The sequence below is a fragment of the Phaethon aethereus genome (assembly GCF_964289735.1).
Source record: "Phaethon aethereus genome assembly, chromosome: 1".
NCBI lineage: Eukaryota > Metazoa > Chordata > Aves > Phaethontiformes > Phaethontidae > Phaethon > Phaethon aethereus.
Window position 1 is genome coordinate 25,537,662 of NC_138575.1, and position 23,262 is coordinate 25,560,923.

General features: G+C 35.6%; 1 protein-coding gene across 1 annotated transcript; it reads left to right on the forward strand.

Moving 5' to 3' along the window:
• Positions 1 to 251: 251 nt before the first annotated feature.
• IQUB (IQ motif and ubiquitin domain containing) lies at positions 252 to 22,940 on the forward strand (the record flags this gene model as incomplete). Its single annotated transcript, XM_082001936.1, has 11 exons — positions 252 to 690; positions 1,829 to 1,990; positions 2,098 to 2,273; positions 2,516 to 2,671; positions 5,707 to 5,917; positions 9,909 to 10,084; positions 14,758 to 14,928; positions 16,340 to 16,516; positions 18,032 to 18,280; positions 20,100 to 20,285; positions 22,529 to 22,940. The coding sequence occupies 11 exons, from the start codon at positions 252 to 254 to the stop codon at positions 22,694 to 22,696; spliced, it is 2,271 nt and encodes a 756-aa protein (XP_081858062.1). The 3' UTR covers positions 22,697 to 22,940.
• Positions 22,941 to 23,262: the final 322 nt, after the last annotated feature.

Consider the following 23,262-nt stretch of genomic DNA (forward strand, 5'->3'; position numbering starts at 1 on the left):
AGAAAGAGCTACGCTATGGAGTATTATGTTTGTTAAACACTAGTGAGACGGTGTTAAGTGTTTTGCGTTTGGTGAAGGCAAACACCTCATGCTCTTCTAAACAGGCTATTTGGGAATAGACGCAGAAAAAGCTTTTCAAGATATTGTCACCCATATGTTTGGTGGTAGAAATGTGCTAGTACGCAATTTTAAATAGATACTGTGATTATTCTAGCAGAAAGGTTAAAACCATGCAACTGATAGCTTAGGAAATGGAAGACACGTCAGATCGTTGCTTTGAAGTTGTTGCAATGGAAAGGTCGGGTGCAGAGCAGCCATCTGCATCCTCAGAAAGAAGAGTAGTCAGAGAGGCCAAGGACGCGGGCCCAGCAGAGAAGAGCCTGCTTTCAGGAGGGGCTACAGGCACTGTACAGTCAGAGGTGGGCTGCGAGCAGCAGCCTTCTCTGGAGCAGTCAAGTTCAGCACAGTGGGGATTACCCAGCAAAGGAATAGGCAATCAAGAAGTGATCAGAAATAACGAGCAAGATGTATTTGAGCCAGATGCCCCATTCAGTGCATCATCTGAGAGCACATCTCCTGTTATCAATGAGAATTATTCTACTTTACCTGAAGTAAAAAATCCAGAAAGGGAAGAACAAACATCTCCAGACTCAGTACTATCAGAAAATATGGCATATGGGACAGTAACAGGTAAAGCAGTTACTAAAATGTTGAACATTAGGGCTTTAAAGAGATCTTTTTTCTTCAACTTGATGATGGCTTCTTGCACAACCCCCCTCATTCTGTACATGTTTACTGGTTTTTCGTCTTCAAGTGACTTTTTAAATTCTCATACAAAACATGCTTGAAAATGCGAGGAATGTATTCTTTATCTCAAATTGCAGTAACAATTTGTAGACTAATATGGTATTTTATAGAGTGATCTTCATTTCCAGAAACGTGTGTGAGTATGTATACGTGTTTTGCACATGCATTTGAAAAACAGCAGTGCATAATTCACGTGAGTATACGGGCTACTAACAGTTTAGACTAGACTGTAGCGATCATCGTACTCTTTTACCTCTCAAATTCTTCTGTAACCTGCCACCCTTCTGTTATCCATCCCTTTCTCCTGCAGTCCCCGAAACACTCCATTATTTCCTCCCTAGTCCTGGGTCCTGTGTTACTTCCTCTTCCCAATTCACTGCCCTGAGCTCGGTGAGTGACCCTTTGCAGCATGGAGCTGCTGACTGCCGCCTTCTTGGCTGGGCTGCACTCAGATACTCTCATTCTGAATAGCTGGCCATAGCTGCCTAGAAAGGGCACTGTACCAAAGCCAGATAGGCTCTTATCTCTAAATCGAAAAGAAGTGATTTCTGGAGCTTCAAATTAAGTAGATCTGGTTCAGAATGCAGTCTTTGAATAAACACCACATTAGATATCATGTGAAAGACACCAATGATTCAGCCATTGTATGCTTAGATCAGGTCTAGACTGGAGCAGGTTTAGGTAAGATTTTTCAGTACAAGTTTGCTGTATAAATTGGTAACCTTGATGTAAAATTATGCATTTGCAAAAAAAATGTTTACTTACTGTAACTTTTTAAGAATTGTAGTATGAATAACTTTTTACATGGTGACAGTATTATGTTGGATAACTCTTCAAAAAGTGTATGATAATACTGTTTCAGCTTTCACGTAGACTGTCTTTCTGATGATTTCCTGTCTAATCTATGATTATTCTGTGTTGCCATGTTTCAATAAAATAATCTCAGGGTAAACATGGGTTATTACATTTATTTGTTTGTTTTGAGAAGCATGTTAGGAATTAATTTTGGTATTATTTTTAGGAAGCATGATTGAGGATGATGAAGCTCTTCAGAGGACTGGGGCTAACTTTGATGAAACTACCCAGTCTGAGAAGCTACGTCTTGTTCAGGAACATTTTCCTGGGAAAGAAGTTCCACAGGATTACCACATGCCTGATGAAATAACTGTCAGCGTACAAACAGGTAAATGTTGTTTTTAAATGTGTATCAATATATATATAATCTTGCTCTAATCTCAACCTGTTACTAAAAACCACAATATTTCTATGTTGGAACTTCCATTTGAACAGATTCTGATTCATTCCAAGATGTAGTTGTAAAAATTGAAAGACCTACCTATCATAAACCATTTCTGGGTGGATTTAAGAACAGGATAACAGGAGTGGAATTCCATAACGCAGGATCGCAAACAATACCCAAAAAACGACCTGACAAAGGAATTCAGTTATTTTGTAGGGAAACGCAGGTAATGGCTTTGTAGTGTCTTTTTAGAATGTTGTTTTTGCCAAACAGAATAGAATGTTGACACAATTATTTCTAATAGAAAAGAGAAAGCAGATCAGAAATAAGCATGCAATTGAAACTATTTAGTGGATGAGTATCATTAGTCTTGTGATTGTTGTTATAAATAGCTAATTTTGCCACTTATTGTTATGAGGAAAAAACCCACTGTATATCTTGTTATCTGACACGCATTCTTTTCCCCAGACAATTTCAGAAAAAAATAAGTCACAACAAACAAAAAATACAACATCAACACAGATGACTAAAATTGGCCTGTATGTGTCAAACACAACTGACAAACTAATAAGTCCTGGAAAATACCTCACAGCAGAAGAATACCATAAACGTAGACTCGAAGCGGTAAGTTCTCGTCTGTTTGAAACTGTATCTGTAAAGCAATGTATTACTAAAGTTCTCTGAATATTTAATGAGTGTTCAGACTGTTCAAAGACTGAATTTAACAGTGAACTCCAAAATGTCTGCTTAATCTTCATATTCTCTAATCTTTCGGATAGGAGGGTAGCGTGTATCTGCACATTTACAATATTAGTGTGTTTAATGACGTTTGAGACCTTGTGGTTTCTTACATATTAAAACTTATGATTTTACTTGTTTCTGTCTTACAGTGACAGTTAAGCTTCCATATAGAGCATTAGGGATTACAATAGGCTTGTCCCTATGGCATTCTCATGATCTCTTTAGAAGGACCTAAGCTACAGACTAGATATAAGGAAGAAATTTTTTACGAGGGTGGTGAAACACTGAAATGCGTTGCCCAGAGAGGTGGTATGGTGTGGTCCCTGGAAACATTCCAGGTCATGTTGGACGGGGCTCTGAGCAACCTGATCTAGTTGAAGATGTCCCTGCTTACTGCAGGGGGTTGGACTAGATGACCTTAAAAGGTCCTTTCCAATCCAAACCCTTCTATGATTCTATGATTGTATGAAGAAGTTCCAGGGAAGTAGGATTCACTTCAGTGGGATCAGACTGGCAGGAGGGCAGGGGATATTCTATGTATTCTAAGTATTCTGTGATTCTACATGCTTAATGTATGGCCTCAAACAGATAGAGCATTGGGTTAGGATTTAGGAGACCTGCATTCAGCTTATGGGTTTTGTGGTTTTCAGGTTTGTTTGGTTGTTTTAACAGGCCTGACAGGTTACCTTTGATACACTGTTCTGTTTTGGGTTGCATTCACAGAATCACAGAATGGTAGGGTTGAAAAAAGGGAATCTGAAGATCATCTGGTCCAACCCCCCTGCGAAGACAGGATCACCTAGGGCAGGTTGCACAGGAACGTGTCCAGTCGGGTTTTGAAGGTCTCCAGAGAAGGAGACTCCACAACCTCTCTGGGCAGCCTGTTCCACTGCTCCATCACCCTTGCAGTAAAGAAGTTTTTCCTCATGTTGAGGTGGAACTTCCTGTGCTGCAGTTTGTGCCCATTGCCTCTCGTCCTATCACTGGGCACTACTGAAAAGAGACTGGCTCCATCCTCCTGACAGCCACCCTTCAGACACTTATAGACATTTATAGGGTCCCCTCTCAGCCTTCTCTTCGCCAGACTGAACAGACCCAGGTCTCTCAGCCTTTCCTCATACAAGAGATGTTCCAGTCCCTTAATCATCTTCGTAGCCCTCCATTGGACTCTCTTCAAAAGTTCCCTGTCTCTCTTAAGCTGGGTAGCCCAGAACTGGAGACAATATTCCAAATGAGGCCTCACCAGCACGGAGTAGAGGGGCAGGATAACCTCTCTCAACCTGCTGGTCACACTCTTCTTAATGCACCCCAGGATACCATTGGCACTCTTGGCCACCAGGGCACATTGTTGTCCCATGGATAACTTATTGTCTACCAGGACTCCAAGGTCCTCCTCCATGGAGCTGCTTTCCAGCAGGTCAGCCCCTAACCTGTACTGGTGCATGGGGTTGTTCCTCCTCAGGTGCAGAACTCTACACTTGTCCTTGTTAAATTTCATGAGGTTCCCCTCTGCCCAACTCTCCAGTCTGTCCAGTTCAAGCTCCAGCTTTGGCATTAAGGTAGAACCTGGCTGTCCAAACACATGCAACGGGCCTGTAGAGTTTTTTGGTATGCTAAGTTGCGTGATGCAGGCAATTCTCATGACAGATTCTGTGTAGTCATGGTGCAGGGGATACCATGTAGACATTCTGAATTTCTTTTTGAAAACCACGTATTCAGTGACTGCACACCTAACTTAAGTACACCCAATATCGTGTTAGGCGGGGCACAACTTTGTAAATGGTCTAGTTATTAATTTGCTTAAAATAGGTAGTCTGAATCTACTAAATGGGGAAACAATTGCTTTCCCACATGTCTAGGTAGGATAATTTTATTGACATGGTTGGCAAGATGCTTTGAAGTCTTCTGGGTAGAAGTTTTCAGTAAGAACTTCTATCTGGTCAACATCAGCTGACAGCAGTAAGCATCTTGTAGAAGTGGAAACCAAATAATGTAGCAGTTTCCTCAGGACTGTCAATATGTTTTACTCTGATGATTACTGCCACTTACTGAAATCTGTAGTGTAACTGCAGGTAGTCTATAATGCACAGTAGAGAGACATTGGCTTGGTGTTGGTTCAAATTGATGGATTTGTACAGTGCAGTGCAGTTCCACACTGAAATACTAGCTGAAGACATATTCAAGAGAAATGTTAGATTAAGATACCTCTAGAGACTGTATTACTGTATTGGTGTGGTTTTATGCTTGACAGCCTTCAACACTGAACAGTGCTTATTAGCTCATGGTATTGGCCTGGTTAAACCGCTTATGGTGCAAGTGCTAACTCAGGCTTGTGCGTTGTGCTCCCTTAGCTTCATACAGGCATTTGCCTAGTCATTAATGGCCACAGTTTTGGAAGGTGGATTTTTAAAATTTTTTTAAGTTCTGTCATAACAGCATTGGTAATTTCACTTTTATTATTTGTTTACAAATAAAGTGCAATTGGTTTTGTGTGTATGTGTGTTGATTTTTGTATTTAGGAATTTAAAAGAAAGTTTGCAAACGTGTCTAAATTCCCAATCTAGACACTATATAAGTGGATAGTAAAATGAGGACCTCTGCCTACAAAGCTGAAGAGAAAAGAATAAAAACAATACGTGGCAAAAGGCCTTTTTTAAGGAGAGATTTGAAAAAGAAGAATAGATTTTGTAATTGCAGTTTGTACTTCAACTTTATTATTTGAACTTAGTTTCTTCACTGTACTCACCGATTAAACTCCCGCAGTTACCTAAATGAGTAAGCATACTAGTGTTTAGATTAATAGTACATGACTGTTTTTGAAAATGTAGTTAAGTATCTAGAAAAAATAACAGCTAAGAAAAAAATTTTATGCTGTATTGTTTTAAATTCACGATTCTTTGGTATTGTATCACATATAGGTAATAGTATTACAGACATATTTCCGTCGTTGGCATGCTATAAATGTAGTACAAAATCTGAGGGAAGAAAAGAGGTTAAGGCTGGCATGGGAGGCACAAGAAGAGTTACGGAGAAAAAAAGAGAAAGAAGAAAAACTGAGAAGGGAGGATGAACGAAGACTGAACCCTAAAACAAAAGAAGACTTTGAGCTACTGTACCATGCTTTAGAATGTAAGTTTTTTTCTTAAAGAGATACCCCTACATCAGCAAAAGAGTACAGTTTGTGGGAAACAAACTCTTTGACATGTTTCTATAGATACTTCCTTGATTTTTCTGACTTACAGTGAAATTTCATTTTTAAAGAATTATTTGACTTTCATATATTTCTAGAAGCAGAAAAGGTCTTGACACTGTGTAAACGCTGTTTAGCAATAACTAAAAGATCCTGGTGTTTTCATCACGAATCCAAAACATAGCCTCATACAAGCTACTGTGAAAAAAATTAACTCTATCCCAACCAAAACCAGCACACCTTTTTAGGAAATAATTAGCTTGTAGAATAATGCTATTTGGCAGAGTGGGGTTTTTTTGGTTGGTTTGGGTTTTGGTTTTTTTTTTCATTCATCTCTAATGGCAAGGTAAAGTTAGCTAGAGGAAGAGGAACTATTTTTTTGGGTCAGAGTTACTTTAAACTTTTTACTTTACATTTAGGATGCTGAAAATAATATCATGAAGAAATTACTCTTAAGATCCATCATTCATCATTTAATACAGATATTTTTTTGCCCAGAACTTTACAATATATGACTGAGGTTATTCCTTTTGTTCTAGTCATCATCTTCTGCTTTTTCTCCTTTCTAATTTATTCCATGTTTCACAAAACTGAGCTGTAAATATCTTAAATATCTGTTAGGAGTCCTATAGGGCATCCTGAAAGATTTTTCCTGTTGGAGTGGATGGTGTCTAATATAGGCAAGCACCTCTAAACTTTCTTGCAAAAATAAGGTGAATATTGATGATAATTGACATAACTTACAGGAGAGTAATGTTGCAAATGTAACAAACCTAGAGTATGTCCTTTTGGAAAACCAAAAACAATAGAAAGCAGTGAACTTGTACCAGTGTATAATGAAACTGCAAGAGTTCTTTTTAAAATGTCTCCTTTTAAGCAGGATGCTTGCACTGTGCCTTGTAACAACTCATATGTTATCTAGGGCTACAGTGCTTGCTTATGACACTTCGGCAATTTAGGTGTTACTGTCCCCTATAGCAGAACTGGCCTAATGGGTTACCTGCTTCATTACAAAGCCACCCTGATGTACCTTAAACCATCTCAGCTGTTTCTTCCATGGTAAACTAAGCGTAAATTTTGTGGCGTGTTATTCATCGAGCTTAAGATCATGATTTGAGAATTCCCAAGTTATACACTAATCTTTTAATACTGTCATACTTTGTGTGGCATTGAACAAATCGCTTTGTCTGGATGTATGACGACTTATAAATATTACTGTTTGTGACAAATGTAAAAATTATTCCTGGTTTTAAACTTTAGAATTTTGGGAATGGTATCTGCATGAGAATTATGGTTTGTTAGGGATTGTTTCCCCCACCTCCCTTTTTCTTCATAGATAATTAGCTTTTCTCATCACAAGAATCAAGCCCTTTTAAAGGTGTGTCTGACTAGGTACTCAAATAATAATATTTTCCTTTCCACTTATGACAAGTGCTACTATTTGGTATCTGATTTCCTGCAATGTTTTCTTTAAAAAACTGCTTCCTAGATAATGTGCTATCAAATGTATGATCCACTTTTTTTAAAAAAAAGTGTGAAGAGTCTTATTTGCAATAGAAACAACAAAGCTGAGTTAAAGTTGTGAATGAGTGCTGATATTCCCAATATTTTTAGATTTAAAACTTACGGTTATATAAGTGTCTCTTCTGATTAATTTATTGGATTCACAAATAGTAATACTTTCACCTATCCATATTCAGGAATTTAATATCTGGGCAACCTGAAAAAGCATGTGCCGTTTCAAAACTGGAATAGAACGAACTCCAGTACATAAAATGTCTTATTAATGTTTTGTTAAAAAAAATTGTCTGGCATGAATCTTTTTGGTTTGTGTTTGTTTACTGGTGTTGACTAGTTGCTTCTCTACATGGAGACTTGCAGTCATGCTCTTTATTTTAGTAGAGCTTAGTGGTTGTAGGAACGTTTTTTTTCTACCTGCATCTGAAACTGCTTTTACATTCTTATAGTGTCAACAGTCTGCACAAGCTAAATCATTGTGACAGTAATAGAATAAGACTATTGTCCTCCAGAGATCTGTGAAGGTTATTGCTGCTGATCACAACAGGGGGATACTATTACAGGGTCAGTCAGTACAAGCGATTCCTGTTGGTACAAAAACTTGCCTGTTGACTGTGTGGTGCAAATGAGATGTATTTATATATTCAGTGTGTCTGCATATAGAGACATTCATTATTTATTTGAAAAGTGTGAACTAGTTTGTTTTATAAAAACTGTAGTAAAAATTGTAATGAGTAAAATCTCTGCCTGTAGAACAGATAATCTGAGGAATGTTTTTAACTTGGTTGCATGTATATGGTGAATCAGGAGGTAAGTATGGATGATAACTGACAGCTGCTTAATTTCTATAAGTACAGAATTGCTTACCGTATTTATTAGCTCTACCTTTGAAGTTGCTGTCTCCTTGAGGCATATAAAGCTTCATGTAAATTAATTCTATACAGTGCTTTTGTTTGCTGAAATGGCTTTATTTAAAAATATATCTTTGGGTACACAGAACTTGTCAGACAGCTGTCATATTAATACCAAAGCTTGGCGAGCCTTAAAGAAGTGAATTGAAATATTTTAAAATGGAAAACATAAGGTATTGTAGATAAGGAAGCCACAGGCGCAAAATAAACCTTCCTCCTTTCCCTCCTCCTGCCTCTAATCTTGCCTGATACAGGATGTTACAGGTTTTTTCAGTAAGTATGCATCACATATTAGATTGTTTTCTTTTACACTGGGTTTTGCTTCTGCATAACTATTCTGGAACAATAACAACGCTTTGAGATATTATTCAGGAATGTTGAAGTTTTGGATCTTGTAAAATTCCCTACAAAACTCCAGAGGTATTTGAAATGGAACAGAGTCTTCAGAGAAGACAAGAATTGTTACACTGCATGCAAAGGAAAACAGTATTCAGTAAACACAATTTGATTTTACTAACAGATTTTTGTAAGGGCATATAGCCTGTATATCAGCACTTATAGTCAGGAAATGGGTACTGCAAAATAAACCACGATAGATACATATGTAATCTGTATGTTTCTGTCATTAAGTAGTCAACATAATTTTACGTGCAGCAGATCCCTGTGGTTTGGTGATTTGGTGACTATAAGATTCAGAAGGCCAGATTCTTATACAGCGTGTACAGATTCACGTTCTGCTATCATTATTATCTTATGGTTTGAATGCCACTTCCTTCCACTTGAAGGGTTCTGTTGTAGAAGAGGAAAGGGAGAGGAGAGCAATGACTGTCTAATTATTAATGCACAACCATCTGCCTTAGATGGCAAAAGATGATACCACTCAAATATTCAGTGTGAGACCTGGAGTGCTAAACATGACTGTCAGTCCTCCGTTTTGGAGGACTTCAAGCTTCTTTAGATTTTACTTATTTATGCAGGGAGAAGCAGTAATATTCTTAGCACTGAGTACTAGTAATACCACAGTAAGATGCTGTCCTTAATCTGTTGAGAAGATCTCTATGGTGTCTTTTCTTGTGACTTTGTTGAGCAATTGTTTAAAAAGTTCCTATTGCTCATATCTTTTGGAGCTGTTTGAGACACAAACAGTTATTGTAGATGCAAAATCATGAAGAAATCATTTTATCACACGTTTCCACAGGAGCTAAATTATTTTCCTTGCATAGACCTTCTTTTTCTCCTAACCCATATTTGAGTTTGGAGTACAAATTGGCAGTTTGGAATTGATGTACACACACATATTCTCACAGAACATCTGTATAATTTACATTCCTTGATGGGCCATTTTGTGTCTATCGAAAATATTCATAACAATCAATTCCCTAACATGGAAACTGGCTTTTCATTAATATTGAAAATTAATTATGTTATTTCTTAAATATGAAAGTAGAAATTTCACTGGAAAACATCTTGTTAAAAAAGCACAAAATATTTTTATCTGTAGTATGGAGGCAGGAGGAGACTGAACGGATTAACAGAACTCTTACTGGAGCTGAAAGAAAGGCAGCATTTTGTGGACTTCTGGAACAAGAGGCACAGCTGATTGCTTCCATTGGGAGACACAAGCTAAATGCAGATGAGGAGAATCAAGAAAAAGCAATACTGTGCTTTCTGGATAAGGTCAGTGATGTAATTTTAGGCTGAACATAAAGAATACCAAAGTACAGGAACAGAAAAGACATCTGCAAACTACCTGCCAACAGTAACTTTTCTAGCTCTAACAGTTAATTATGTGAATATTAATATTATAATAATATTAATATATAATAATATAATATTATAAACCTAGTTGTTTGTGTCAATACTATTCAGTAACTTCAGAGAATTTCTTAGCTCTGTGACTGATTGAAGGACTAACAGTGTATCATAAAGACTGCTAACTACCTGTGTCTATGGTAAATCTCAGGTGTGTATATACGATATAAAAAAATAGCACTGAATAGTTGAATTTTGTATTATGTAACTATTCTGCATAAAGAACATGATTCCAATAGCACTGTTAACAGCATTAAATGCTCAAATTCTAACAATTCAGCATGGTTAATTTGACATTGTAAAGCAACAGGATATCGCATGCCATTCTGTGTTTTGTATTGTGTGCACTGCAGTGGTGTAGGAATTAATGCGTGAAATCATGCTCTTTCCTAATCTGTTTTTGAAACTTTAAAAATCTGCCTATTAGCTTCTCTTTCAAAAATATTCAGTTTCACTAATCAAAACTACTAAGTCATTTTCCCTCTGATATGTTCTGTTCATTGCTCTCTATAGTGAAAAGTTTGCATTTAAACTTAAATGCAAATGTTTAAGCAAGTATTTGTAAAATTAAACTTTAACCCTGCAGAATGGGTTAATTGATTCTTTTTTTTTTTTTTTTTTCTTCTTCCCTCAGAAATGTTATCCTTCAGGAACTAGATTTTTCATATCTTTCCCATTGAGCACAGGCCTTTGGTCATCATATGTCTGTCTTTAAAGACAGCATTTATTCTGGGTTTCTGTTCTGTACATGAAAACAGAAGAGTTTTGTCTGAATCATATATCGTATTGAACAACTTGAGATTTTATTCTTATATAATCTTGGGGATGAAATTTAATGCAAGTGTTCTTCAGTCTTTCATCTATAAAACAAAGAATTCATTCATACACAAAGATGATTTAGAATGGCCCTAGATTCAGTGGCAACTTAATGTAAAATACAAAAAAAGTAGATGTCCCAGCAATCAATCCCCTCAGAAAAAAGCAATAGTTTATTTTCTGGCTGTTTTCATAGTATGTGAAATAATTGTGAAATGAAATACTGCAACAAAAATAGTTTTTCACTATGTAATTTTTTTTTTTTTTAATTTTGACTATTTACGGCTCAAAAGTAAAAAAGAAAGTTGTGTCCAAAAGAGACTTTTTTCATTCTTTTATTACTGATGTATGGGAACTGGACTGTAAAAAGTCATTCAATAAAAACTATTAAGTTTATTTATTATGAACAAATTACTTATCTGAAATGTTGGTGCAACTGTTACTGAGTTTATTGGCGTCATGTGATTTATTCTCCGTTACTGTTTTCAAGAGTGCAAAAAAACCAGAAAACTAAATATTTAGGAATGATATCAAAACCTTGAATCATTTCTATGTTAAATGTTTCTTTCTATTATTTACAATCTATTCTATTATCTTCTCAGAAAAAGAAGCCTGGAACAGTCTAAAGCAAATACGTTTCTCTCTTAACCAAATCTCTATCCTTATTTTTCCTTTAAGGACTGCCTGTCCTATATAGATTACTTTCAGTATATATTCTCACAGGTTGTACAGTTTTGTTGCATCTAGGAATCAGAAGCAAAATGTTCTTCAGTACCAGAATTCCTAGTGATAGTTGATGTTTGGAGATTCAGGAAACACATGAGAGACTAAGAGATGCTCTTTCTTTCCAAACAGCAGACATGTTTCTGAAGCACTTACAACTAATTTTTTTATTCATATTTTAAATTTATAAAATATCTTTTTCAGTAAAGAGACTGATTTCTTTTTAATTTGAAGATATAGTGAGCTCTGAACTTCTGCACCTTTTAAATTTTTTTTTTTTTTAGCATGTCAGTTGTAAGGTTTTGAGTGTTCTGAATTGTTGAGATATATAGCAGCCTGCACTCAGAGGTAAAGAAAGTAACAATTTCTGCATTTCTTAAAAAGTAAAATACATAAAAAATAATTTTGGAAATCTTAAAATTAAATGGATGGTTTGTTACGATGGTAACAGTGCAAGTTAAACATCTAAAATGTAGTATGAAATTTATCACTGGAATGCTAGATTATAGTTGCTTTATTCAGTTACTACTTGAACTTTGAGCTGATAGCGTTAATCTGGACACTTGCCAGTTAAAGTTGAAATAACACCTTTCACATCTGAAGACTGAAAGCACTTCACTTTGCTGCAGCAGCCAATGTGGTATGAAACTTGCTCCATGAAAACTTTCTTTCTCTTCTTTGCTGCTTTAAACATGTACGTCCTTGTGTGCTTTTCCAATGGTTGCTTCTGGTTGTGTGTGCACTACATTGTAGGTATTCTTTTTTACGCTGAGCTCTTTCTTCTTCAGCATTTGTATTTTGAAGAGGAAGTACTTGTTTAAGGTTTTATATGACAATCATATTTTCTTAAAGGAATTTGTGTAATTATTAACTATTGCTCGGTTCATACCTTTCATGCTTTGTGCTATTTCTGCACCAGGGAAATAGATGGGGGGGTTTTTTTATATACTTTTTTTACCTTTTCCTGTTTGTATCTGTGGTGGTGTGTTCCTCTCCTCAGGTGCTTTTTTCTGCTTTCATGCATTAGCAGCAGAGTGCAGTTATAGTAGTCTTGCTCTCTGAAGTAATACAGATAACAGGGTTATTGTAAATTCTGCAGCACTGCCAGCAGACTAAAAGGCAAGAAAATGCTGGCAAAAATCTGGAAGTTTTAGTTTTCTCACATCAATCTTGAATACATGAAAATTTTACTGAAATCAGAGGGCTTGTGATTCTTTCTGAAATACTGGAAATCTTCACATTGATGAGACCTCTGTACATTTTTTTTCCAGTAAAAAGCTGCATAATTTATTTCTTTTTAATTTATTTTATTTTATATAATACCCAGTTATGATGAGGTAGTAATCACAGTAATACAGATATGATATCTTGCTTTGGATCATTTAAACATTATAATATAATTGGTCTGTGTTAAGGGTCATTTGCAGAGTGGAATACCAAGACTGCTAGCTTATATATGAGTTGTGCAAATTTATCAGGAGAACCTAGTTTTAATAACCTTTTCCTAAGGTAAACTCTGCCCATTGACTCTCCCTAGCATAAGCAAATAACCTTTCTGTCTTATTATAAGTGATTTCATTGAAGAGGATCAAATGTAGGTACTGCATTATCTACTCTGTGGAAAGCAGTGTTTTTGCCAATCTACCATACAAAGCAGTTACAGCATGATATAGCTTCTGAGTTGGTGGAGGTTTTTTTGTTTGCTTTTTTTTTGGTTTTGTTTTTTGTTTTTAGAATTTCTAGTACTGTACAAAGATAGTGAAACAAAGTCATGAAGTTACAGCAGAATGCTCCCTTTTTATGACCGAGAGAAAATACCTTCTTTCTAGTTTTGCAGAAGTTGAAAGATTTCACTAAGGAATTCAGAGTTTTGTTTTTTACTAAAGTTTGGTTTTGCTTTTGCATTTCTTAACCAGTTTTGGCTCTAAATTGTGACCTCTGATTAACAATACCTCCTTTAATTAGAGTTCCATCCCCACTGATAATGTAATTAAATGCCAGTTATTCTCTGTTAAATCCTTTTTTCAATTACTTTGTCTTTCTTTTGCTTACCTAACTTTATAATTTATTTATTTAGAAGTGAGGAAAGCTCTGTTTTGGTTGTGGTGGTGACTAATTGTATCTGTTCTAACTATCTAATATTCTTGATATTTTTATGACTTATCACCATAGCAAGCCTGTATATTTGGTAAAAATAATGATTGCGTCAATTCTGGGGTCATATCCAGAAAACTACTCAGCATGTGAATGCTGCATGAAGTGCTGCTGTAGTTAACTCACACTGAGACTGAAAAGTGAAATTCACAGAAGTTTGTGAACACTCAAGTTCCAAGTGAAAGAGAATAATTAATACACAGAATGAGGTTCTAAATAGCTGTCCCAATTAAGGAAAGTGAGTGGTAAGTTCAATGTGGTTAGGTAACGATGGGAAGAAGGTTTTGAATAGTATCTCTGTATTGGATTTAAATACCTCCCTCCACAGTGAACTAGCCCCCTGTGTAACAGTGTGTTTTGCAACCAAAACAGTCCTCTAGAAAGAAGATATATATATCCCTGGAGATATTTTCTACTGCAGTAGACTCTGAGGCCCTAAATTTGCAATCTTTACACAGTCAACAGTCCCATTGATTTTTACTGATAGTTTAGAGGGATTTATGACTGCAAGATGAAATACAGAGCAAATGTGTTCTAACACTACTGCCAGTAAATTCCTTTTAAAGAAGTAGAGCATATCCCTGTGGGTGAATATTATTTACTTTTAAAATACTGTAAGTCAAAATTTTCATGACCTGCAACTTTAGAGAAAGTGTGCAATTGAATCCTTGCTCTGGTGGAAAACGTACTGTGTAAATATCAGCAATAGAATTCAGCTTTTTGTATTAGCCTGGCATTAAAGTTAAGTCCCTATTTGCTCTGGTGAAACTTGATGTAACATAATGCACTTGTTTGGCTGGTGATCAGATTATAATGGCTCAGAATTATACAAATTGTTTCTGAAGTGTGCACAACCTAAGAGATGGAAAGCATATGATGGAAAAATCACAGAAATGGATACACAGTACACACTCCGTGCCAAAGAACTATTTGAAATCTACCGCAGCATTAGCATGAATCATATCCCACAAGATGAGAGAATAGATGTGCTGTTAACACTCAGACGTACAGTGAAGGTATGTTTTATTTTATTTTTCTATTTATTTCTGTTTTAAGTACAGCTTGAAGCTGTACTTCCCAAAGATACAGTCACTTAATTATGTTGACACATAAAGCGATGCTTCTTCTGGCAAACAAGTACCAGGATGATGAGCTGGCAGCAAGAGAAAGCCTAGTGTACCACCTGGCATGAGAGTGTAATTTACATTCCAGATGTACTCTAAATTCATATTTCACTTTGTGATGTGCACATGTTTTCTTCAAGTTGTGTTAGAATTTTAACCCTATGGTTTCAGACTTTTTTGTATATTAATACATAATACAACTTTAGTACAAAGTTTAGCTTAGTATTTATAACAACTTGATGAAAACCATGGCAGAGATTTAAGTGGCTATTGTTTGGTTTTTTTTTTCCCTCAGTTCTTTCAAATGTCTGGAACTTTCAAATGTTTAGAACCTCATCTCTCAGTTGGCTAACAAATACTGATTTCCCACCTCCCCACCCCTACTGCTGCTGGCAGTGTTCCCAGTGAATTAGAAGCTGTTTGCATTTTCAGTCTTTCATATTTGTGGTTTGTTTTTTTTTTAATTCATATACAAAAAAGAATAATACAAGTTTCAAGGTACTTTCCAAGTAATGCTGTTGACATCAAACTAGAATAGAATGATGCTTCCTGGTCTTATTAAAACATGCTAACATCTTGCTTTTTGCTTTGGTAGTACCAGAATTTGATCTAAGGCCAATATAGCATTGGGAGCATTGCTGGTTTATGAACTCCTGCCCATCTTAATATTTAAGTCAATATTGCTGTAGTGAACAAATTGTAGAATTTCTGTAAATTAACACTGTATTTTAGGTGAGAAAACACTGAAGTCATTCACCTCTTATCTCTTTCTGGAGAATCTCCTGCTAAGCATTTGAAATATTGAAATTACTGATTTCAAAGCATATTCATAAAGTCCCCCATGCCTCTTGTGTGGTGGGTTTTTTTGTTTGGGGTTTTTTTGGTGTTTTTTTGTTTTTGTTTTTTAAAACTATTTACTATGTATATACGTTACATCTACCACATAGCCAAAGGAAGCTTCTTAGGGACATTTCTTGGGGCTTTTGGAGACTGAAAACTTTGCATATGTTCTGTGCCTCTGCTTAACATTTTTTAATGCCTCCAGGTTTACAGTTCCTCACAGCTTTGGTATATATACAGACCCCTTAAAGCAGAATCTGTAAGCATGCTCAGTTTTTTAGTTCTTTATATTAGTTTTCTTGGAGGTTGTTTTCCTAAGACGCTAAGGGGTTCTTATATGAACATGTTCTTTCTTGAACAGAGATATGAATGATGATTGGCATAGAATCTATAGTTCTCTTTTATATCTGCATTAGAATTATTTTGTTTGCTTCCTTACAGTTTGTTTTCCATTTTCTTTCAGGAACATGAATGTAAATTAACACAGGAAATAATGGAATTAATTGATAGGGAAGTTGATCTTATGTCAAGAGAGGTGAAAGAATGCAACTTAGAAGGACTAAGGAAAAGAATTTGTACATTATTTCTTCAGTATATTAAAACTCCAAAGTTTAACTCTGAAGTTGCTAGGATACTTAAGGTATTATTCCTATTTTGCGGTCTGACATAATGGCCATCGAACTAAAGATGGTGGAGAAGGGGAATGGAAAACAATGAAAGCATTTTTGTTTTACATTTTGCTGTAGAATTGCTGGAGGAGTTCCTGAAGAAGTAAAATGTAGCAAGTACACAGGCTTCATGCAAATAAGCTTATATAGTCATGTAAGAAGCATGGGGCATAGACGTGGATATAAGAACCTGACAAATGGCTGGTAGCACTGAGAGAGCCCAGGAACTTTACGTATGAAATAAAAAAATCCGAGAATTATAAATGGTAGATACATCCAGAAAGAAGAAACATTGCCATTGTCAAAGTGATGTCTAATGAGCTTACATCTAAGCAAGAGCTGTTACGAACTTCTGTTTTACAACCAGTTACTACTTCATAAGAAGCAGCTATAGCTATGCAGTGGAGATAGTGGTAGACACCTCTCAAGTTGTGTGGTTGTTTTTCTTTTCCGGCTACAGATTACAATTAAAAATATGATTCGCTATCATATGTTGTTGCTTTAGGCAGCAACATGTATTGTGCATCTATCAGAAGAGGATACCTCCTACAGTGGTTGATGGTATCTCGGGAGTAGAGAATCAATCAGTAAATGCTAGTGGGATTTAGAACCAACTAAATTATTTTACACTAGGTTTATGAACAGAGTTACCTAGATGTGTCATAGCAGAGACTGGAGATGGGAGATCTTTGCCTTCTGTAGCTTGTGGTTAACTCTACCTTAAATTGAAGGCTGAATTGCGCCTATATTTGTATTTGAATCTTGTAACCTTCTGTAGACCATAAAAAAGATGGCAGTTCATCAACAGACAGTCAAAGTGACCAAATCCTCAGGGTACTTTCAAAAAAAGGCAGATGACCACAATAGGTAGCTGGATTGTCAGACTACTCAAACTACCTAATTACAGACTTGGGCCCTCTGCACAGAATACATTATATCCTTTCCAGAACCCATGAAGCAATATGGCAGAGAAGAGGTCATTAGCAAGGCTAGTTTATTATCTTCCCCAACATTGTTTTTGGACACGTGGCTCTGATGATTTTATGTTCTTATACCAAAATATTAATATGCCCATAATCTCAGGGTTTTATCTTTGACAAAAAGAACAGATTCTATATGAAAAATTAAATGCAGAAGAATTAATTTTTCTTTTCTCTGTGTTGCCATCTTTCCACAAAGGCTGACAATCTACATACATAAAAGCATCAGCAAGAGCACTGGAGCATAAAGTCTAGTATCTTTATATAGCTTAAAAACTGATTTATATAACTGATTTTAACAAGTGCAGTAAGAAAATAGAATGGATTTTGGTCTTTTATTTAAAAAACAACCACCTATTTGCTATTTTAAAATGAATATTACTGGTTTTTACATATTAGAATACATTAATGAATATATAAAAAATGTATTCTGATAGAGTTAGGGTGACACACAGGTAAGACAAAGATACTTTGTGGTAAATTAACTTTTTCTTTTAAATCTTTTAGGTTCCACCAGATCCCTTAAAGCTTTATAAAAATGTTAACTTCTGTCATAGTTGTGAAAATTACTTACCATCTACTGAGTTTCCTGTTCCTGCTAATTCCCGCAGCATTGGCAGATGTCGCTTGTGTTGCAAGCTTGATAATGAGGCTCGGGGACGACAAACATTTTTGAAGTACAAACTTATACTAGAAAATCTCAGAAAGTCTGAAGCTGATTATCAGGATGATGCTAAAATCGTTTTCTTAGTTCAGGTACTGTCTGAAACAGCATTGCTAATAATGGAAACCAGTGACTTTGACTATAACTTTTCCTTTATTTTGTGTATGCTGTTGACAGGTGGAGAAATAGGCTAAAAGCTACAAAAACTTCTTCCTGTGATATGTGATGTTCGATACCATAAAGGAGAAGCACTTAAGCTCTTGAAGTATAGCTGTACTTTCAAAAGTGCTTACAAGCTACACATTAAAAGAAGGTAGAAGTTTAGCTGATAGGTCAAAGAATCGGATGATCCAAGTTCTTCTGGTTCTGCTATGGCCATCCTGTTGCTTAAAGATACTGGCATCATCTGTAAAGCAACAGTAATGTTTTTGTGAATGTGATATTGCTCGTCATAATGCTAGCAAAACACTTTGAGCCTGTTATTCGGACTGTTTTAGTAATACAACTAAATTGTTAAAGACGCTGAGGTTTTGACATTCCTGTTCCATGTCAGTAGGATGTCTGTGTAGTTGATAGTTTTACTGTTTTGCCTGTATTAGGAAAGGAATTCATTAAATATTTTAACCTTCTAAGTTTTCTATCATCATCTTAATCATCTGTAATCTTCTGCAATATTACTAAGTACCCGATGTTTCTTAATAATCATTACTGGAACAACTTCTTGCCTCTGATTTCAGCAAATTGTCTCTTAGTTGTTATTACTTATTTTGTCAACAAAAGAATTTGACATCCAGTATCCACTGGGAAAGTGCCAAATCTGAGGTAATTGCAAAGTGTTATTTATTGAAAATATAGAAGAGCTGAGATTTACTTGAACTTTCTGAGATGTAGTAATAAAAATGTCTACAGTATCAACATTCATAGAACAGTTTTTGAACTGTATTTTCAGTGTGTCTGAAACAACAACCAAGCAAACAAAAGCCAGTCATCAATATCCCACTGCTACCAAAACAAACCATGCAGTGGTTTAGCACTTTGCCAATGGCAGCTGCCAAAAGGAAGATTTGGATTCTTTAATTATCATGCCTATGCTAAGAAATACTATCAAAGAACCTGGATTTTGTAGGTGATGTTCATCCATATTGGTTTTCACTCCTGGATTTTGGAAGCAAGATGGTTGAGAATACATGATGTTGCATTTCACTAAAGCACTGTATTGGCACAGTTTCATTCATCCTTTGTCAGGAGTTTAATAAACAACATGCAAAGGCCATTATTTAATTAATTAAAATCAAGATTTCTTTTTAGAGGAATGAGTCTTCTTCAAATGGCTAGCCTGGAGAAAAACCTATTTAAGAGTCTGTTGTTTACAGACTCCTGTATATAAAAATCTTCTAATAATTTTCCATGACCGATACAGAGAAGAATTAATGGAGGGTGACAGAAAAACTTGCCAAACTTCAGTGGTAACTGCCATCCCAATTTTTTTTGTTGTTGTATTCAAGAAGCTGTTTTTATCAAGATTTAGTAGTGATTTCAGATGGCTAGTAATAAATTAAACAAATTAGGTTAACTTAAGTCAATCTTTAGACATAGGTTAAAAGTACATTTAAAAGCCTCTCTGTACTAGAGAACCTTTACAAACAGATCTTGTATGAATTGCCATTGGCAGAGACAATCAAAGTAAGAATGTAATGTTTTAGAGATTATACAAGAAAAATGCAGTTAATAATTGCCACACTGTGCTAAAGGAAGATCTGTATGTCTAGACATTCTTTAACCAAGTGATTATATGATATATACATAAAAAATTGTTTATTCAAAGCTTTATTTGGATTCTTATACAGTTACAATACTTCTGTTGTAGAATGAAACATGCTGCTTCTTTCTTAACCCTGTTTTCCATTTCAGCATCAAGATCTGCAGTACCTGATTGAGAACATATGGGGCTGTCAGTCAGCTCTCAGTGCCTGCAGTGACCTCTATGATTTGGTTATGGTCAGATGGGATAAGCAGTGTGAGTGGTCTCCATGGAACACTATTCTCCTCACTAAAGATGAGGCAGATGCACATCTTAAGCTGTGTAACCTTCAGAAGGTAAAATTTGATGGGCTTAGTTTTTTACAATATTTACGTTCTGTTTTAATAGAATCCTGTGACTAATGATGTTTGGCCGAATTTAGTGCTTACGCTCATCCACATTTAGGTTAGCCCATTGTGGCTATTTAAATGATTGCATCCGTACTATTAAATAAAATGGGCAGTAGTCTAGAGGGCAGCTGACACAGTACAGCTCACATCCATGTACTTAAGCTCTCTCTTGCCCAGATTCTCCCTCCTGAAATGCAAGAAGCTAAGTGGCCTCTTCCATGCTGCCTACTGAGAACAGTGCCACACTTATGTTGTTCCGTCAGCTGACATCAGACAAGAGCTGGCCTGGATGAAAAACATACTAAAGACGAACCATAAATACTGTGACAATAGTGTGCCTGTGCTCTTGCACATGCTCTGGCCTCATTAATTTCTAGTTTTATAAATTTCTCATCAAATAACAGACTGGCTCTTTGTCTAGAACATAACCATTTGTCATAATAAAATTTGTCTCAATTTACTTTCTTACATAGATGTCATTTAAGTACCCTTGACAATGTAATCTTAGAGTTTGCAATTAAGCAATAAAAACATAATTGCTGTTCTGAGTTTAAAAACTTAGAATTTGTTAAAGAAGTCATTGAAACTGTGTATTTTTACACCACTCCTCCCAAATTCCATATCTAAACGTGGTAGTCTGGTACATGTCTCAGTCTACTGGACATCGTATGGTAGAGTATCAAGTTTTCTAAGGCACGGGAGAATCCTGTGAGCTGTGTTTGTCCTGCAATTAGTAATGGGTTATTAAGCATTTCACCACGAGGTTATTGATTTATGTAAGCGGTGATCTGAGGTCATTGTTGTATAGTGCCCTTTTGTTCAGGCTGTTCTTAATTCTAATTCTAACACAATATGCAACTTCATCTGTTAGGCATTGACCTTTTTTTTTGGAATTCTTAAGAGTATGTGACAAGTAAACTGACAGAGCAAATGAATTGCTCTCTTAATGAAACGTTTGCTTTGGGGAAGAAATGTATCAGTGAGGGAATTCTAAAGGTAAAGGGAATCCTGACATCCATGATATTTTTTGTGTGTGTGTCCAACTTGTGTCTTCAAGCAGATACATGTTTATGTGTGCATTAGCTTTAAAAGGTAAAATTGATTTTGAGCTGGAAATTCCTTATTGACTCCTCTGTCTCACTTTCAGTCAACAAGGCTGTTCAGGCAGTCTGAATCTAGTGATGCTTCTCTGCATCCATAAATTTATGTTACTAGCATTATGGCAGGCAAAGATTCTGATTACGCACTTTTCTGGTTTAACTTCATAAGTCTGGATGTCTTATCTAAGAGATGCCACTAACTTGATTAGGTCCAGAACTTCGGTAAAGGGGGGAGTTAGACTGGAAAAGGAACAGGTAATGTATGCAAGCCTGCCTAAAAATTGTAAGGTATTTTCACTTTGCTCTTGCTACGAAAGTAGAAGTGGGTCAGCTATAGTGAGGAGTCACCTTTCTTCACTGGTAATGGCCAAAGCTTTGTTTTAAAAAAAAAAAAAAAAAAAGAATGTGAAATAAGGAGAATGAGGCACAGTACAAATGTTGTAAGTTGAATCATTGTTTCTCATTCACTGAAACAAAAAAGCCCTCTCAAGCACTGTCTTTCATAGCAGTTATTCATAATGATGACTATAGCAATAGCAAAGGGACTTTTCAACTAAATATTCTGGCTATTTACTACATCATCTGAACTACTTCTTATCACTAGAAATTTAGGAAAATGACACCACTGAACACAAAGGCTGACTGAAATGCTGCAAAATTCTTGCTGCCATGATTGTTTGTGAATAATCACTATGATTCTTATTAAGGACATTTCCTGTAGTCATCACCTTGCAAGTGTTGATATTTAAACATTGCCTTTTTTAATTTTCAATGATAAGTAAAAATGTTCTTGCCTGAAAAGAAACAGATAAGTTTTATTTGGAATGGGTAAAAAAATGCCAGAATTTTTTCTGTTTTTAAAAGTTGACTAATATTTCACAAGGAGTGGTTCGTAATTTTCACTATTGGGCCCTAAGGTAGCAGTATAGAACTACAAAATATTTCATCATGTATCATAGATGAATAAGTTATCTGGATTAATTTATTAAAGGGTCACTGTTTATACTGTCTAAAATATGAAGCAACATGTTGATTGCCAGATATTTTAATTGTATTTAATGGTATTTTGATTTTTTTTTCTCCTTTCAGGCTTATGAAGCGGCATTCATTCACAGAATAAAACATAAGCATATCCGAGCAAAAACCTACTTTGCTCAGATTCCAACAATGACATCATTTTTGCATAGGCGTGACATTCAGGCTAGTGCAAATGAATTTTCAAAAGGTGCGCCTATTCCTACTGGTACAAAAACATAACTCTTAGGAGAAGTTAACTGAAGTTAAAGAAGTTAACTGAATTATTGATTAATAGTTTCCTTGGTTTTAAAGAAATGTACTTTTTCATCAATACCTTAATTGTATTGCACAGATCAAAATAAATTTCTGAGGATAAAATAGTTTGATCTTGACCAGTCAATATAACTGCATTTCATGTTTTGCAACCTCATTATTTAAAAAGTAAAATGTTGTTGATGAGCTTTGTAAATTCTAAACTTTTAGAGCAATGACCATCTTTCTGTGTATGCCTGTGTTGCTTGGAACATTCTGTCTGTAGTGTGATATTCTGGTTGGGAGAATTTAGCTAATTCTTTGTCGCCTTTTAATTAGAAAAATAATACTATAAACACTGTATTAAATTTATTTCTCGTCTTAAGCATATAAGGCAGAAAACCCCTCAAATCCTAAATTCCTACAAAACAATAGAATTGATATGCTCTTCCAAATATAGGTGCTTTGCCTTGCAAACATTTGTGCAAAAGAATACCTTTACTTTTTATAGCTCATGTTGATGGTCATAGTGGAACTGCCAGCTTGTAAGTATC